Raw genomic sequence first — 15,734 nt, 5'->3', positions numbered from 1 at the left:
ATAATCGAATCTCATAAAGCCAATCCATCCCTGATATATGTATGTACATGTTTATTTCGTTTAACGTCACGTTTCAGCACTATGTACATATTTTATTAAAATACAATTCCAAGTAGCCATTTGTACCGATGACAGTTTACCGTTTTATTCTTGAATCGTGGATATTTAACAGTCAACTTCCTGCGTTCCATGTAAATTATAATATTTTATAGTCAGTATAAGTTGAATATAATATGTTTTATAAATTCAAAGAGAGCCATTTTTTTTTCAATTTTATATCAAAAAAGAAAAGAAAAAATAAGGCTGCCTCGCGGCGCCCCTTAACTATGGCGCCCCTAGACACGTATCAAGTCTGCTGCCCTTTAAGCCAATCCTGATAACAACGTACTGTATAACATCAATACCAAATTAATTCTTAAAATTAATAACAACAATGAAATAAAATAAAAACAAAAACGTAAAGCAGATAAGTAAAAAAGAAAAGCATTGATATGGGATATATGTATGTATGTACATGTGTATGTGATACTAAGAAAAATAATCAAAAAATAAAAATCTAAAGAAGGAAAAGGAACAACAAAAAAGATCAATATTGTTAAAATAAGAGCAAGACTTTTGTATATAATGAGAAAATACATGAATAGTTGGTAGAATAGAATACGCATTAATGTGAAATAATAACGGAATTCGGAGAGATCTGATTGTACATTGGAATAGGATCTTACATAATAAATAAGGACTATCAATTATACAATACAATAATCAATTGAGTTTATTAGCATGGAATATAGATTTTTTTCATATGCATACATATTTTCTACTTGTATCAAACCTAAATTAACCCAATCTGGTTTCTACTTCTACTTTGACCAACCTGACCTTTACTAAAAATCAGTTTAATCTAAACCAAACAACTTCTCTGATACACTATCATACACTCCGAAGATTCTACATATTTAAGAATTCAATTACTTACAATCCAGATATACATAAAAAGCTATCCATTTCATAAAATCAATCCAATCTAAGAATCAATAAGAATTCCAATATACATACATGTGTACATGACCGTTGCAAAAGTGTCGAAAATTGGCTGAATCAAATGTGACAACGTGTCGAACGAGAGCGTCACGCAAGTTCGCTGTTAAAAATTGATCGTGCTTTACCAGTTTAGTTTGCCCTACTTTTGACACGCACCTGTATATAACCCCTCGATTGAACGCAATACCTTTGCAAAAATGTTTCCACGGTTCAATGGTTTTCTTAACTAATAACACACCAATGTTACGCAAGTTTGTTGTATCACTAGTTGACCGTCGAGAGTTCATTATTCCACTTTTGTTCGAAATGTTTCAAGCTGGAATACATCTTATAAAAAAATCGTCACGAAAGAACAACCATGCTAATATAAAGCTACCGAATATATTCATACATTACACAATCATTATGAAATATTATAACCATCGAATCGATTGAAACGTGCGCCCTCGCTAATTTGAAACGTGATGTATGTATGTTTTCTCACGGGAAATTACTCGACGAAATTGTAATTCGATGATTCGACCCTTTGACAATTCACGTCGATCAAATTTAGCATATGAAACGTATTATATATTGCTTACTGATCATTATGATCAATTCTATATGTCACTATTTCAAACCATCCATCATAAGTTAGTTAAATCGAGCGTAAATAGACGACGGACAAAATACTTGGATTTATTTTCTATTCATAAAATGTACGCATTACATCACATGAATGTGAAATACTGAAATGTACAATCGAAATGTCAAGAAGTTGGTATTTTATTAAAATAAATATTTATTATAAATATCATTTTTCGATATGGAATTGTCTCATGTATGCCAATTTTGACCATCGAAACTATGGACGAGTAAGATTTTTGGAATTAATTCGTGTCAAAGAAAATGTGTTTTATTATGAACAATTGTATATTATTGAAAATGGTGTTTGTTATATTCCAAAGCATATACTGTAATATATATATTTAAATATTTGTATGTGTAGTGCCCTGATGTGCCAATAAAAAATACACCCTTTATATACACGTAGAATACACCTATCCGCCGATCGATAAACGATTTTTAATAGTATGTATTCTATTTATTTATTCATTTATTATTATAATATACACATAGAACAAATATATTTTACATGTCAAAATATTATTATATAATACGACGGATTCGTTTCGTCGAAAAATTATTATTACTATTATATTGATGTTCATATCTATTTTATTGATGCAAATATAATATTTCGATGATTTATCTTTTGCGAATCATTCACAGGTATGTTTCATTAATGTAATTATTACGAGTCAATTACGAAAATGCGTTTCAAAAGTATATTTTTAATACTCAAAAAAAAATATAATTATTGATAATGTGTCATTGATCTTTTCATTCATTTTTTTTTTATTTTGCACACATATTATTATGATAAATGATATTTATATTGTATAACATTTTGTTTGGAGAGTTTATCGAATTCTAGACCATCCGTTTTATTCGTACTGCGATATATGTTTGTATGTAAATTTTATATAAAAAAAATAAATAAAAAATATTAGACTGAATCAATTTTTAAATCATCCTCAATATCTACATATGATTATTTTTAAGGTCTACTTTAAACATTTTTAGTCATCCTTTTAGGTGCAAAATCAAGCGTTGTGTGTACATACATATATGTAAGTGTTTGTAATTTAGCATTCCTTTTTATGGTAGTATTACAAAATTCCAGTACTTTCAACGATAAATCAATCATTTTGATACCTATTTTGTAACCTATAATAGGAGACATCACGACGATATACCTTTAATTCAACGTATACAAGCAATTATTCCTGAACGAAACAATATATCGATCTACAAAATATACAAAATAGCTTGTACAAGGTGAAAACTTTTCCGAAATTCATTTTTGAACATTTTTTTTTCGAATCGCCTTTCAAAATGAAAATGTTGTTTTTCAGAAAAAATAAAGAATAGCGTACGTGTAATTTATTTCGATTTCGTTCAGTAAGAACAAAACAAAATTTTGCTTTTGTATTATTTATTTCAAATAGAGTCCCGCCCATGAATATTTTCTATTCAAAAAACAAATCATTTTCCATACAATTTTTTTATTTAAATTCGATTTTTATTATAAAAACTCCCATTTATTACATAGCATCTTACTAACCGGATGCTTCGCTTTATAAAACCCAAAAGAAATGACGATTGAACATAGCCAGAACATCTGTAACGTTATTTCAAAAAAAAAATAGGAACAGATGCGCATCAGTTGTGACGTGCGAGCGAATTTTATTAATTCGATTTAATATAAAAATTTACAGCATATGCTCAAAAATCGTACAAAATAAAGCAAATAATACTTTTATCCCACAGTAGCGAGTCGGATGATCTTAATTGTAAACAATTTCAACGAAAGTGTAAAAAATAAGGTTTATTCAGTATAATGAAACGTTTCATCATGCAAGTTTCCAACTTTTTATCTATAGCACCTGTGCAAATTCGGCAATATGTCTGCAAATATTTTTCCTTTTTTTTTCATCTTTTGGTTCGACGCAAAGTTCTCTTAAACCGCAAAACTTTTTTTTTTTGTTTTTACTCATTTGGAAGGAAAAGCTATTTTCTTTCACGCTTCAACGCGATTCAACTTTATTTCTTATGAACGCCATAATCTGCGCATTTAAAATTTAATAAAGTAATTTTTTTCCAGCTCCCTCCGTCCATATAAAAATATATATTTACCATCGTCTTTTGAAGAAGTGCCCCATTTTAATTTAAAGCAAATTCAAAGTTACCTACTCTTCTGCTAAATTTAATGGCATTCTATAATACGAACGGGACTAATTCGGATTACCGAAGACCGTTTTCAATTTACTTTATCGGCAAACGGTTCGATTCAAAGCCCAAATCAAATTTTCCCATTTACACACAGAACACCTCTCACTAAAATTAACGAGGCAAAAATAAAAGATTATTCCCATAGATAAACACTACTATTATTGTATACATACCTGAACGTACATACATATATGCTGAAAATAATACGATTATACATTTTTGGGTAAGCTAATTGGGTTGAATCTCTTACTAGGTCACGCGTTGTACCTAAAAGGGAATAAATTGAAATACCCAGGATATACCTATTTCCGCACCGGTGCCAGGAAATATTAATATTCCATTTTACAGGAAATGTTTTCGTACATTGGATGGCTGGAGGTTGTATTTCCAGCGCTTTGCCTATTTTTCGTTCTAATTTTAATTAAAGCTATCGACCGAATTTGCCATTCATTTGCATAATTGCGCGATAAGATACACACAATCCAGTGGCATTCAAACTTTGAACGAATCCTCTGAACTTTTGGAGTATCTCTACTCAAATTGCGATTGAGATAAGAGACAATACAGAGAGCTCTTTCAACGAGATGCAACTTATGACGTTTGCGAATTCTTCGACAATGAAGTCATCTCAGAATTAAACTTATGCATGTATACATTCATACATACCTTCTCATTTGAAAATAGCCATAAACTGTACGGCAATAAAGAACTTTTTGAAAGAGTCGTTGTAAATTTAAAGAAATACTTTGGAGACAAATACAGTCATGAATTAGTCATCGTATAATTTGAGCTTCTCACAGATCGTACGATATCTATATGTATTTCAAAAGAAATGTACCAATTCGACTATCGATCTGGATGTGTAAGGAATGTACCACTCGATCTATCGAGTGGTTTAAATAAACAACGACAAAAAAACCATGATTTTTTGTATCTTTTCCATGACACTGAAGCTCTATTATGCGGAAGCTATAAAGTTATTGATAAAAATATAAAATAAATGTACCATCCATTTATACGACAAATCAGTATATCGTGTGTGAAACAATGAGCGTGATACACAGAATGATATTACACATAAAGCACCCTACACACGTTCATAGTCTTTAAGTATTGATATAATCGTGACATGGCATGAACTCCCTACACGATCATTGATGGGCCAACATGCATGTACATATAATTTGTACAAAAATAGACTATCTCAGTCTGTTATATATAAATATGTACATATAAACAATCTCGAAATTAGATCAAAATGTCAATATTTACTATATGTACGATATGTTCGTATAATGCGATCGATTTGAGAATGTATTATTCTGTCATGGAACCCTTGAAATTCATTTTTACCGACTGCGACTGTGACATATTTAATAAATTTCTTGATAAATCATTATTTTCTGAAAAGTAAAAAATATAGATAAATTGATATTTTGATTTTGTGAGATATAATCAATAAATTCAAGTATGTAAAGTGATTGAGTTGAATTTTTAAAATATAAATGAATCAACAGTTAAGTATAAATGGCACGGCCGTAGCCAGGGGGGGGGGGGTTATAAGGGCGCGAACGACCCCTAAATTTAAAAAATAATGCATATTTACATACAAACAAATCATAAAAACCAAATTTTTATTTTTATTCAACTCTTCGGGTGAAATTTTTTTCAAAAAATAGACACATAAAACCTTTTGATAGTAAACTTTTTTTCCAAAATATAGCGTGATTAATTAATTTGATAATTTGGTTCAAAAAATCATAAAAATAACGAAAAGTCGATTATTTTATTTAATACGATATTCTAGTCATATGGATTCACTGGATAACTATTTATTTCAAATGTGTCGAAGAATATCTACATAAGTCTGTCCTGAAAATTAATATTTTAATCATTTACTATAAAATACTTGATTACTTTTGTTTGATTTTGCATTTTTTTAATCAAACAATCAGATATGACTTCGTGCATTTAAGGCTTATCAAATGAATTATTTATTGTTGATACGCGTTATCAACTACATATATATTGTATAAACAAACAAAAGAAAACGAAGGTTTTTGAAAAAAATAAAACATTAAAAAAATAAGAAATTCACAATAAAATGGAAAATTCTCTTTGAAATTCGAAAAAAGTTCATCAAAAACAATATTGTATACATACATATAATGAAATGAAAAACAAAGCTACGAATGTACACACACACTTAAAAATAAAGAAAGTCACAAAAAGGCTTTGTATTAGCAGAAAAAAAAGTTTCAGAATTCAATTTATTTGCACCTTTTCTCAGAATAGTCAATAAAAAATTCCATTGAATCCAATCCCGCCATAAATCCGCAGATTCCACACTTCTATACAACAATCTTATACCTCATTTCATTTAACTTGCCAGTAAACATACTCTGAATCTCAATTCCGATTGGTAGACCAACTTTGTTATGAACCTCTGAATGCGCAACTCCCATTGTTCCAAACATCAAAAGATCTATGTATGTACATATGTACATACATACATATATACATAGTTCTACTTTCGCATAAATCTTCCCGCGCTTCCGGACCATTTTTGCACTGCGACCACAAACAAAAATCTCGAGCTAGAATTTTCGCATGATCACAAAACTTCATCTACATATTGTTACTACGTACATAGATAAAGAAAAAAAATATCACAGTACAAAAATTAGTCAATCGTGGAACAAAACTTTTATCCCACCAACTTGAATCGCTAATTTCTCTAAACAAAACGAAACGAGATGTACTACACGACAGACCAAAGTTCGCAAACGGCCCGAGCAATCCAAGCCCAATGATTCAACGAGTGGCCAATGCTCAATCAGTGGCGTATCATCAACTGTCGCAAAGCTTGAAAATTAGATACGAATTTTTTTTTTTTAACAAACTTGAATTTTTATATCTATTAATATATAATTTCGAAAGAGACTTTGTATGTAATATAATGGGAATTTAGTAAGCAATTCAAAATTTCTATGACGATGAGTCGGTTGTTTTTTCGATTCAAATAAATTTAATAAAAAAACAAATGAATATTTACTATTAGATTCGCCATGTTTAAGCTGTTTATATTACAAATACTGAGCGAAGCCGGGTAAAACAACTAGTAAATTATAAGCATAAAAAATGTTTAATAATCATAGGCTGTTCACGAAATCATAGGATGCTAAAAAATTCAAAACGGTTTAAAAATAAGAAAAATCTTGTTTTCTATTTATGTAAATTTTAATTCACAAAAATTATGATTAAAAAATAGAAATAAATTAAGCGACGCACCGAAAATTCTCTCGGTGTTAAGCAGAGGCTTAACCATCGAACTATGCTGCTGGTTATTTATTTATTTATTTATTTTTATTTTATTTATTTTTATTTTTACAAACATATTTTCACATACATATATACAAATATACCAGGAAGGCTTAACAGGTAAACCCCAAATGGTCAATATACATATATTACAAACATCGTATTAATACGATAAATAACGATGAATAACTTTCATGTAACAATACGAATGTTATATTCGATAAACAACCACAGAGACATCTATCGTGAGCAATATGGCGAAACCTAAGATATAACAATAACTAAAGAAAGAAAAATTGGCAAATTCTGATAAGAAACGATCGACCTAGACAAATCAAGGTCTGGCCAACAACGAGACTTAGCGGGGAATCGAACTCGTAACATCAAGTACGAAATAATTCAACATTCACCACTAGACCACGCTGCTGGTTAAATTACAATCTCAAAATAATTTAAATTACAATCTTAAAATAAACCGTTAACTATTTAATTAATTAAGCATAACTTATGTGAACTTATAATCATAGGCCGGCACGACACTTTTTGCTCTCTAGTTTTGTAGTTTGCCCTGTTTCCTGGAAAATAGCCCCAAAACGCCCTCTTTCCTGGAAAAAAGCACGCTGTACCGTCGAAGACTGCTTATAATCAGAGAAATGTAATATTTATAGAAGTGACTATAGGTGCTCTTTTGTTGTCAAGTAACATTCTGTCCACGGACAGATCTAAATAATTTTAGCATCAGTCGTATTTGACGCTTGGTGCTCGACGTATTTTTATTTATATATAATTTTAGCTATTACCTAATTTACAAAAAAAAAAAACATTTCAATAACTTATATCTAAAATTCTATATTTAACTTATATGTACTGTCCCTCACAGAGGTGTCTCTTTGCTCCTCGCAAGAATGCATCCATGGTCTTAGAAGACCTGATGCACTCAGGGAGGGCGTTATACATTACAATAATTCCAACTATTTTAATAATTCCATGTTGGATTTTCTATTAACAAATTTAGATTGTCAGAATATTATTATTTCAAATTCAGTTGATTCCTTGGTTCCTGAAGACAGCTATCATCCTGCTCTTGATATTCATTTAAAATTAACTATAACTTATTCCTCACTTCGTTTAATAAATAACTGTCTTAATACCTCTGTCCTAAATGGATGGTTATTTACAAATGTTGATTTCAAATATTTAAATGATATTCTTTGTAATTGTCAATGGGAGCGAGTTTATGAGTGCAAAGATGTTAATTTGGCCCTCTCTAATTTCTATGACATTATATATTCTATTTTTAATGATTGTTTTCGGTTGAAAGGATTAGTGACGAGTAAAAGGATTTATCCGCCTTGGTTTACTAAAGAAATTATTAATCTCTTAAAAAGTAAATATCAAACACATAAACTCTGGAAGAAATCGAGCAATCCTCTTATCTTAAATAATTTCCGTATTTTACGTACGGAAATTAAGAAATTAATTAATAATGCATATAATGTTTATGTAGCTGATTGTGAAAGTTCCATAGTTAAAAACCCTAAGAAATTCTGGAACTTCATCAATTCTAAACGTGTAAATCGTGTAAAGTCGACCATTATGTACAATGATTCTGGATTGTTAGAGGGTGATCAAAACATTGCTAATGGATTTGCCGACTTTTTTAAATCAGTTTTCAATAATCCTACTGATTCCATGGAACCTACCAATGACTCGGAATTTACTTTCCCCACTTTAGCGATTAATCATCTTGACTCTTCCGATCTGAAATATGGCTTTCTAAAGTTAAAAAATATTTATTCTTCCGGTCCTGACTCCATCCCTAATTACATCCTAAAAGGATGTGAGGTTAGTCTCTTAGAACCTTTAAAATTCATTTTTAATTTAATTCTAAGGAACTCTTCATTCCCCAATTTATGGAAATGCTCTAAAGTAACTCCTATTCATAAGAAGGACGATAAATCTTGTGTAAGGAACTACAGACCAATAACTATCTTGTCAGCGCCAGCCAAAATGTTTGAGGTAATATTACACAGATACATTTTTAATCACTTTCAAAGTATGCTCATTGATCAGCAGCATGGCTTTCGTCCGGCCAGATCAGCTATTACCAACTTGTTATGTTTCTCTAATGACATAACCAGCACTTTGGATTGTAATAATCAAATGGATGTAATATATACTGATTTTGAGAAGGCGTTTGATAAAGTTGATCATAAAATTTTGGTTAGTAAATTAAGTTTTATTGGATTTACTTATAATCTTGTTGGTCTTTTTATTTCTTATTTACAGGATCGACGTCAATTCGTTAAGTTTGGGAGTTGCTTTTCTTATGAGTATGTTGCCACTTCTGGGATTCCCCAAGGATCAAATCTTGGCCCTTTATTATTCCTAATATTTATCAACGATATTCAATCTTCTATTCACCATTCTAAATTTTTATTATATGCGGATGACTTAAAAATCTATAAGAGAATAATTGATTTACCTGACGCTCTTTATTTGCAAGAGGATTTGAATTCTATTTATGAATGGGCTAATGTTAATAAACTTCCCTTCAATATCCTAAAGTGTCGGGTCATTTCTTACTCTCGTTCTCGTTCTCCTATTAAATATCCGTATAAATTTCATGATTCTCTTCTTCAGAGAGAATTATTTATATCTGATCTGGGAATAGTCTTCGAAAATAGTTGGAGTTTCAACATTCACATTGAGAATATCTGTGATAGGGCAACAAAAATCCTTGGATTCGTAATCCGTAATTCGTCTGAACTAGGGCTCACTGCCATTCGTCTCTTATATTGTACATTAGTTCGCAGTGTGCTCGAGTTTGGCTCCATTATATGGTCTCCCTATCAACTTCGTTACTCTCTAATGTTGGAACGAGTCCAAAGGAAATTCCTTAGATTTTTATATCTGAAAACATTTGGATTTTATCCATATCTGTTCCCTAGTGCCTTTGTCTTGGGATCTTTGGGTTTCAACTCCCTGGCAAAGAGAAGAGATTTATTTCTTGGGAAACATTTCGTAAAATTACTTAGAGGAGAGATTCACAATCCCACTATCCTGGAGAAACTAAAATTCTGGGCCCCGGAAAATCGTAGAGTTTTAAGAAAACATGATATATTTTTACCAATTAGGGCTAAATCAAACGTGCTCATGAACTCCCCCCTCTCGAGAGCTGTTCGACTCCTTAACTTACTGGCACAATACTTGGACCTATTCGATGCCAGTTATGTTGAGTTGGTGGAACACATCCTAAATAGCACGATATAAATTTTTCAATCTTATTTCTTTGTTTTTATTTTGTGTACATATTTTTTACTTGATTTTTATTATTTTTTTATGATGTTTTTGTTTATTTATGATTTTTATTATTTTCTTATGTTTTTTTTTTTTTATTTATGATTTTTATTATTTTTTTTTATGATGTTTTTTTTGTAATTTTTATGATTTTTATTATTTGTATTAAAATCACATTGACGCTTTGGGGCAACCTGTCAAGTCTCTGTGGTATTGATTTTTTAAAATAAAATAAAATAAAATAAAATTAGTACACCCCTGTGAAAGACACTCCCAGCTGTCTTTCTTTTTCTTACTCTACCTACAACTAAATTATTCTTATTTCTAGTGTAATGATTATGAATATCTCTATTTCTTATTCTATAATCTTTAAAATAATCGGGTAATAACTCATGATCTAACTTATTCATTTATTTATTTTATTTATTTATATATATTTTAGCTATCAAGCTAATTTAAAAATACATCTTAATTATTATACTTAACTCTAAAATTTATAATTAACTTATATGTACTGTCCCTCACAGAGGTGTCTCTTCGCACCTCGCAGGAATGCATCCATGTTTTTAGCAGACCTGATGCACTCAGGGAGGGCATTATACATGAGCACACCCCTGTGAAAAACACCCCCAGCCGTCTTATTCTTTCTTACTCTACTTACAACTAGTTTGTCCTTATCTCTATTCCTTATTATATAATCATCAAAATACTTAGGTAATAACTTATGATCTAACTTATAAACAAAAGACAATGTACTAATATTTAGACTAATTCTAATACTCATCCATCCTAATTCATCTAACATACTTCCAGTACTCTTAAATCTACTCACATTCAAAATACCTCTCATTTTTTCTAAATCTTGGCCACTAAACAAATTAAGCACAGTGGCACAATAAACCACATGTGGCAAGATAATTGAATTAAACACTAAAATTTTACTTTTTTTTACTTAAAATATTTCTTAATCTACATAATATACCAACTTTTCTAGCCATTTTTTTTATTATATAGTCAGCGTGCATTTTAAAATTTAGTCCTATAAACAAACGATAATGTGCTTAGCTTCAAACTTTATTGTATGTCCGATAAAAACTTTTCTGTTTGTTTATATTACTCGCAAGATGGGCAAGCATCGGTAAAAATTGCACAATACATTCAAAAACACACAATAAACAACATGGGATACATTAGTATAAGTAAATTGATCCGATTCTATTCCGTGCAATGTAGCGTATTTATAGAGACGTACCGCGTAAAATTGACAACAATTATTTATTCGAAAGGGCCCCTCTATTCTTATTACATCTCTCTGCTTATAATTGTCTAAAAAATTTCGACTATTGAAAAAAATAAATCATTTTTTGTCTTTCCAAAGTGGTGCCCAGGGTTTTGGGTCCTGATGCGGTCGCATCATCCTGCACCAGGCAGAATACGCCACTGGAGTCGCTCAACCAATTGATACTTCGACATAAGGACATGGAGAGGAGGTGGCTGGCCTGTCCGTCTGTCAATCTGTCCTCGATGACGTTTCATTTTGATGACGGCACCTGCCCCTTCCATGCCGATCAGCTGCTTGTCGACTGAGCCGGTCGCCGTTGAGTCAGTGCACGCATAGCGGTCGACTCAGTCGCTCGCATCAACGCGCTAAAATCGCAATCATCAATTCGAAAAGACCGTTGACGCTGAATCATTCGGTAATTCGCACTGCACATAATGGCAATTGGAGATTCGCGAATGCGCGCGCTCCCTAGCGGATCGCTATAGAAAGCTTCGCGCGCACTCAGGAATGCCAACCCTCTCCCTAGGGATGACTGCTCATCCCCCCCAACAAGATATATCACATGAAACTTTTTTTTAATTGATTGTTTGGTTTATTTCAATGTTTGTGCTACCTGCTATGTGGTAAAAATTTGGTACGAATTTACATTGTGCGAATAATATTCAAAATTTTATTCTATTGAAGCGAAATGGTTAAATGCTTACATATAAGTGAATACTAATGTAGTGTGAGTCTCTGCAAAGAAATGCTGAAAACTTTTTAAATATTTATTTATCTTTGCTTAATAATATGCTCGTATACAATTTTGATAGACGTATCTTTCAGCAGAATTTTGCTATTGTGAATAAAAGCAATTACATATGTATATGTATACAAATAAAACTATTCTTATTATTTTTTTTGATTTACTGCTACGTCTCTAAGGAGACAAACTTTTCAAAAGAATTTTTTAACGTCACTTTTGTTTTGCGTTTGTCAGTAGTACACATTAGAGTGGTCCTCATTTTGACACTTAAAAGTCTTTTAGTGATCGTATATGTCTAAAATGTTTTTTAAAAAAACTTAGAATAAATATAAAAAATGAATCGTTATATAGTTTACGTCCCCAAATGAAAAATTAGACTATGACACTGTCAAAATAAAAAAGATCATTCTAGATAGGGTGATCATACGTCCCATTTTGGCCGGGACACTCCTGTTTTTTATGTGCTTTACGTTCGTCCCATCGTTTTTCATAAAATTTGTTGATTTTTCCCGTTTTGTACTTTTTTTTTCAAATCAAGATTTTTTCCCTAACACAAATATTATGAAATCAATATATTCGTTCAAAATAATATATAAATTTTGAGTCACATCATTTGTTTAACATATTTCTGAAAAATAATCGCCTTGTGCTATTATTATCATCATAATTATTTGTAAAATAAAATATTATGTACATTATATAATATTTAATTTTTTATCTTGTTTTATTTTCTTTGAAACAAATGTACATTCTGGTAAAAATTAAATTACTTAACAAAAGAAGATATGAAAACTAAAGAAATCTAAAAGTTGGGCACAATTTTTGTAATTAAAAGAAACCGATATCTTTTTGGAAAATTTGCAGTTCTTTTATTTGTTAATTTTACACGTTTCAGACAAAAATCAAATATTATATTATTTATTTATCTCGTTTCTATTTTCCAAGGATTTATTGGTTATTTGAGGGAAATATTATAAAATTTTTGAACGTGCAACACATTTATTTTAAAGAAGGGAGCGTCTCGTTTTGATTCCTGGAAAATATGGTCACCCTAATTCTGGAGAATATAATTACATTCAGATTTTTTTCCATATTATTTGACCCCTCTTTCCATATGTTACAAATTTCATTTGCATTCTTATCATAAATACTACAAGCCTATTTATCCGCAGAAAAAATGCCGTTGAAATAATCCAAAGAATAACATTGAATTCAAAACTTTTTTTTTGGTTTGTAAAGAGGGTTGGCAATCCTAATTTATCCTTTGAATCATTTATAAATTCATTTAATGGATCATTTGAACCATTGTTAAATGTGTATATATGTACGTATGTATTTATGTGCATATGTGTGTATTGAGACAATTTTTTATGTGAACCTTGATGACAAAATGGTCATGATCCATTAGACAGCTATCTTACCATATAAAGTCATCGAAGATTGTTGCGACAAACTCATTTTCAACACAATTAAACGTCAATTAAAATCTAAAAATAGTTTTTCATTATAATTTTTGACCTAAGTTAACTTTTGTGACAAAAACGTAGCAATATGCGTGCGGAAAATAATACGACTTGACTTATTGGAGGCCGGATAATAAAATCGCGCATAATTATTACCAGAAGTGTTTCGCATGTTGCCGAAATAACGAAAGTTTAGATAAAATCTTCAACGTTTGCGTGCCGTTGCCGAAAAATTCGAGCAACTAATAAAAAACGATTAAATAATAAAAAAAAATAGGACGAAGCCTACTTTTTGTGATCTCAATAGGAAATATTTTCAACCATTCAATTGTCAGATTAATAATAATTGATTCAACTGAATTAATAATTTCCTGAACTAACGGTTGTTTTATTTTACGTAAACAGTAACAATAATAATAACAAACGGTCTAGTCATCACTTCGATATCATTGCCAGTGTTAAAATCGTAACATTGCCATGTAATTTAAATTAAATATGCCAACAAATGTTATCAGTTACGACAGCCAAAGAGACGCCTCAACTGATAACGTCTCGGTTAATTTCAATTTATGCAAAATAATGATAGAACCTTCGAATGCAAATCACCGAATTTTTTACCCTAGATTTTTATTTTCCACCAACTCGTAAATTTCCTCCATAAAAACCCTGCGAACGACCTGTCGTAAAATTGATAGTGAATTTCTTACACGGCATATTAATTCAATTTATACCTCGATGATGACTTTCAAATTTTGCACAGATGCGTAATCGTTAAATCATTACAAATGGATACATTCAAATTTTTGATGATCACAGTCGGAAAGTGAAATCATCATTTATTTGTTCGGCGCTAAATCATTCAGCATAAATTAAAATTTAATTAACCGTACGCTAATTTATCAATATTATTGTTTACAAAGAACAATTTTTCCTGTAATTTAATTAGCGTCAGATTTAAACGGAAAATTACATAACGCGTCAATTCCTCTTCCGGTACGATTCAACTTCCTAATTTTAATTGAACTATTGTAATAATAAGCTAAATAAGAACACAATTAGAAGTAATTCAATTTGAATAAAGTCATCCACATATTGCTGTAAATTTAAAATTAAAATTAAACGATTCCTTTATTTTTTTTTCACATACTGAAAAAATCGTTCGTTTGTTATTTCATTAATTTTCATTCTCGATTGAGTTTGTCGTAACTTTTTCGTCATAAGATTTTCACAATCTTCTTCTAAATTACAGCAGAACTGTTCTGACACTGTTCAAAGGTGTTTTTTTTATATATAAATAAATTGTGCAAGTGAAAAAATCTGCGGCAAAATGAGCACAGGCGGATCGAGACTCGCCGAAATGCAGGTAAATATAATTCACATCAATTACAATACAACAATAATCCATATTATAAAACTGCCAATCAAATACCACACTTATTCACTACAACATACGGTTCATTATCGAAAACAGGTCAATATAATATTCCTCGATTTCGAACTATACTGTGAAGTTGCACTTGACCCCCATACGATTTGTCAAATTTAACCACTATTAGTTATATTACATATTTAGAATTATTTCGATCGTGTGAAAGATGAAGATGCGGAAGTTTCCAAAGTGTTTTCGTAACGGTCGAGATGATGACATCCATTAAAACAATCGATTTGTACATATGTAGGTCAACAAACCGACACGTTTATATGGTTCAATGTTTTTATTTTCCCGTGTATGCATACTATGAACGAC

General features: G+C 30.6%; 1 protein-coding gene across 2 annotated transcripts in view; it reads left to right on the top strand.

Moving 5' to 3' along the window:
- The first annotated feature begins 12,090 nt into the window (after positions 1 to 12,090).
- The window catches only part of LOC143918711 (uncharacterized), a 53,648-nt gene continuing 50,004 nt past the window's right edge, over positions 12,091 to 15,734 (top strand). Inside the window, exons 1-2 of one of the 2 annotated variants that reach the window (XM_077440722.1) lie at positions 12,091 to 12,194; positions 15,237 to 15,350. In XM_077440722.1, coding sequence (XP_077296848.1) covers positions 15,315 to 15,350 — 36 coding nt within the window. In that variant the 5' untranslated portion in view covers positions 12,091 to 12,194; positions 15,237 to 15,314. The remainder of the gene's footprint in view (positions 12,195 to 15,236; positions 15,351 to 15,734) is intronic. The other variant, XM_077440723.1, reaches the window with a different exon arrangement.

The sequence above is a fragment of the Arctopsyche grandis genome, chromosome 11 (genome assembly GCF_051622035.1).
Source record: "Arctopsyche grandis isolate Sample6627 chromosome 11, ASM5162203v2, whole genome shotgun sequence".
NCBI lineage: Eukaryota > Metazoa > Arthropoda > Insecta > Trichoptera > Hydropsychidae > Arctopsyche > Arctopsyche grandis.
Note: the sequence above shows the minus strand (reverse complement) of the source record. Positions and strands in the feature narration are given on the sequence as shown.